This window comes from Wasmannia auropunctata, unplaced genomic scaffold (genome assembly GCF_000956235.1).
Source record: "Wasmannia auropunctata unplaced genomic scaffold, wasmannia.A_1.0 LD336092.1, whole genome shotgun sequence".
Classification (NCBI taxonomy): Eukaryota; Metazoa; Arthropoda; class Insecta; order Hymenoptera; family Formicidae; genus Wasmannia; species Wasmannia auropunctata.
This window is the reverse complement of record NW_012026798.1, coordinates 2,043,193-2,046,197: the sequence shown is the minus strand read 5'-3', so window position 1 is coordinate 2,046,197 and position 3,005 is coordinate 2,043,193. Positions and strand designations below refer to the sequence as shown.

General features: G+C 28.9%; 1 protein-coding gene across 1 annotated transcript in view; it reads right to left on the bottom strand.

Annotated features, from left to right (window-relative positions):
• LOC105462959 (solute carrier family 23 member 2) overlaps positions 1-873 on the bottom strand; it is a 12,872-nt gene extending 11,999 nt beyond the window's left edge. Inside the window, exon 1 of the mRNA XM_011709905.1 lies at positions 577-873. Within this exon, the coding sequence (XP_011708207.1) occupies positions 577-609 (33 nt within the window). The 5' untranslated portion in view covers positions 610-873. The remainder of the gene's footprint in view (positions 1-576) is intronic.
• Positions 874-3,005: the final 2,132 nt, after the last annotated feature.

The window sequence follows — 3,005 nt, the reverse complement described above, 5'->3', positions numbered from 1 at the left end:
ATTCAATAAAAACAAGTGTAATTCAATAAAAACATTTCGCATAGATTGTACATATGCGATTGTGTGACGTTTATGTGACAACGTCACACTATCGAGTTGGCGTTGAGCGATAAAACTACCTTAACATATTATTCAGCAATATGTTAAATAATATTTTGTTTTGATCACAAAATTGTTTAATTATAAGATTATTGATTGATCATTTCATAATTAATTTTTCTTCAACAACTACAAAAGAAGGTCCGCACTTTTAATTATTATTTATTTATTAGCAATCGTTAATATTATTCATCCTTAATTTTTAATATCAAGCTGTAAAGTAAAACTATATTAGAGTTCATTAAAACTAAACTCTTAATACAATTATGTAAATTATTTGCATTCCTTTGTCACTTGATACGCAAAGAAATGTAATTTATTTTTCAATCATAAAAAAAAGACCTTTCAATATCTTTATTAATGTATCAAACACTTCGACTTACAATTTTATGTCAAGAAACGAAGAGGCGACTTCGATATAGCGAATGAGAATGCTTCAATTATTCGTCAATTTTTTTAAATGTAAGAGTTACTCACCAATTCGCACGTTGGCATTCCGTTCTCTGGCATTTTGACGATGCAACAATCTCCCACGAATCCGACAAAAATCTCGCGAAAAATTCGTTGCCGAAGGATAAAACGCACCGCAGCAGAGCTCAAGCAGACGCGCGAGCAACGTGCTCCTCCTCCGACCCGTCTCCTTGCCTCCTAATATATCAGACGAAACCACCACTACGCGGTCTTCTCTTAAATATACTGTATTGCCCTGATGCGATACTATCCGCTGTCCATGTCCGTCTCTATTAAGCGACTGCTTAAAAGCAGCGCGTTCTTCGTGGCGCATACCGTCCCCTCCGCGAGCAAAGCGCGATCGACGAGACGCCGATAATGGATACTGCAATTGCGGCTCATGCGACCGTTTTTTAACGACGGGATCAGTTTAGCATCTTCGGAAGTAAGGGAAAAGTCTCTTGAAACACGGGCTACGTGGGGATTGCAAGGCGAAAAGGATTACATTTCAAATTGCTGGTGCGAGATCGCGGATCTCTTCTTATTATCTTTCTCCGAAAACAGACGCCTGTCTGCAAAGATTATGTGGCATTACTCGAATCCATAATAATGACACGATATCTCGGTCTCGGTATCCACATTAATTACCGTTCTTTTATCAAGACTGCAAGACAATGGATAATTAACACGCAGCAATTATTTCTAAATTTCTTTTTATATACATAAATATAAAATTTTAATTTGCCTTAAGAATGACTGTGATTAAAATCATTACTAAAATCTATTTCTAAATTTCTTTTTATATACATAAATATAAAATTTTAATTTGCCTTAAGAATGACTGATTAAAATCATTACTAAATCTTTACTAATATATACTTATCCTATACATAACAAGTGCTGCAAGTTAATTACCCATAGAACAGAGAATTAAAAAAAAAATTCAGTAAAGTGTCATAAATTCTGAGTTTTTCAAATGTAAAAAGAATTCTTTTTCTAGAAGTTCTGAAAGAGAATTCTTTTTGCATCTAAAAATAAACTCACAGAATCAGAATTGATCGACATACGATTGAATATACGAACGAATTCTTTTTTAATTTTCTGTGCGATCTAGATAAATATTAACAGAGGCAATTTCAACTATTATGAAATATACTACATATTATCTAATTGACTTATCAAATAATACATTGTATTTTAGTTGACATAGCTACAATTATTTATATTTTTATTATTGTTTGACAAATGAAAGAAAAGATTAGAGTATTATAAGACAATAAATTGATAGTGATTATTATAGAAGCGTTAATTGCTGCTCTGTTAGTTGTACATACACACATGCATATATAAATTATTTGCAGATATACTTACAGAAATCGAGTTATCTTAAAGCAAATTCTTCCCGTAACTGCAGTCTGTAAACAGTCTGCTAGTAGTCTGTCAGTAACTACAAATATTTTTCAATATTTGCACAGATAAATAGTTAGACTTTCATGTTGCATTATAAGCTAATTGTACAAGTTTATGTTTGCATTTGAAGAATGATGTTTATATTCTTTAATTATTCTCAAATTTAATGCATCTGACAGTTATTAAAATTTATTTAAACAAATTTATTCAAAATTAATATTATTCAAGATATTTTAACTTCAACATAATTTATACTTTATAATAAACTTAACTATAATATTAGTCTTAGAATGCACTTATTCTTAGATTTAGTTTAATAGATTTTTTAAAAGCACGTATAAAGTTTTCAGACAAACGCTTATTTAAATTTATTTTAACTGTAGTTTTTGTAGTTCTCTTATTTTTAGTTCTTCTTCAAGAATTTATCAGAAAAATATGAAATTGGTATTTTTTATCATGCTTTATCTTAAAAGTTCTCCGTACTTTTGTAATTTTCATTCAATTACAGATAAAAGCGTTCGCATGTTTCGTTTTTTAAAACGTCGTTATAAGTGCTTTTTTGATAAGACGTACAGTAAAGATGTTTCGTACTTCATAAAGTATTTTTTTTTAAACGGCTCAATATTTGAATAGTTTATTTAAAATATTTATTTAAAGTTGTTCAATATTAATTTTTCTTAATTTTTCAGTAATTGTAATTACGCAATTATAAATCATCCAACATAAAATACACTGGACTAATTGCATATATGTATATATGTTAATATTAATGTCTATCCTTAACAAAATCATAAAATTAATATTATATTATATTGACTAATTGTTTAAATCAGGGTTGTGCATCTACGCGTAAAATATAAATACTCTACGTTTACGTGTAAACAACGTAAACTATTGTAAAAGTGTCATCTATATGTAGACAGTCAGTAGTAGACTATATATTTATTCATTTAATAAATATATATAATTTAACATTTATGTAAAAAAAACTAATATTTAAGTAAAAAAAATTCTCTGGTTGCATTTTTAATCTTAATCTCGTAGTT